Raw genomic sequence first — 572 nt, 5'->3', positions numbered from 1 at the left:
ACCATGCGATCCACTCAGCCTCAGATACGTCGTCCCACTCGGCGACACGTTGTTTCGTCATCGGCTCAATACACGCACTCACAGGCATGATAAAGGGCCGAACACCATTCGCAGTCAAAGCGTTCGTCTGGCTGATGTACAGGTTGTACGCAGCCATAAACGCTCAACGTTCTTCTTTCGTGGATCGCTTGAACGTCGGGTTTTTCGGTAGAGCAGGGGCGTTACGCACAACGACATCATCCTGGCCCATATCCACGTCATTCGGTTCGTCTGCCGCCGCTTTCGGGCTCTTCCCAGTCGTCTGGACTGACACAAAAGGCGTAAACGTCGCACGGGCATACGGCCACGCCTCATCGACCGCCACCGGTTGGCGACGTCGTTCGGGAGACCGAAACAGACGACGCGCCGTCGTCAGGCTTCGCGTCCGTCTATGACGATGATGGCCGTCAAGTCATCCCTGCTCGTCCACGAATGGGCGATACCCAATGATTAGGCTTCGAAACTTAGAACCTTTAGCCTAGAAACGTTCGACGTCCCTCTACAGGGATGCTTTCATGTTAGATAAGTTACTT

The 572-nt window shown here is 54.9% G+C and overlaps 1 protein-coding gene across 1 annotated transcript; it reads right to left on the bottom strand.

Annotated features, from left to right (window-relative positions):
- Positions 1–163: 163 nt before the first annotated feature.
- On the bottom strand, positions 164–556 carry H310_14643 (hypothetical protein; the record flags this gene model as incomplete). The annotated part of the gene is made up of 2 exons (XM_008882538.1): positions 164–428; positions 543–556. The coding sequence occupies 2 exons, from the start codon at positions 554–556 to the stop codon at positions 164–166; spliced, it is 279 nt and encodes a 92-aa protein (XP_008880760.1).
- Positions 557–572: the final 16 nt, after the last annotated feature.

Source organism: Aphanomyces invadans, assembly GCF_000520115.1.
Source record: "Aphanomyces invadans strain NJM9701 unplaced genomic scaffold supercont1.78, whole genome shotgun sequence".
In the NCBI taxonomy this organism is placed as follows: domain Eukaryota; phylum Oomycota; class Saprolegniomycetes; order Saprolegniales; family Verrucalvaceae; genus Aphanomyces; species Aphanomyces invadans.
This window is presented reverse-complemented; position numbering and strand designations above follow the sequence as displayed.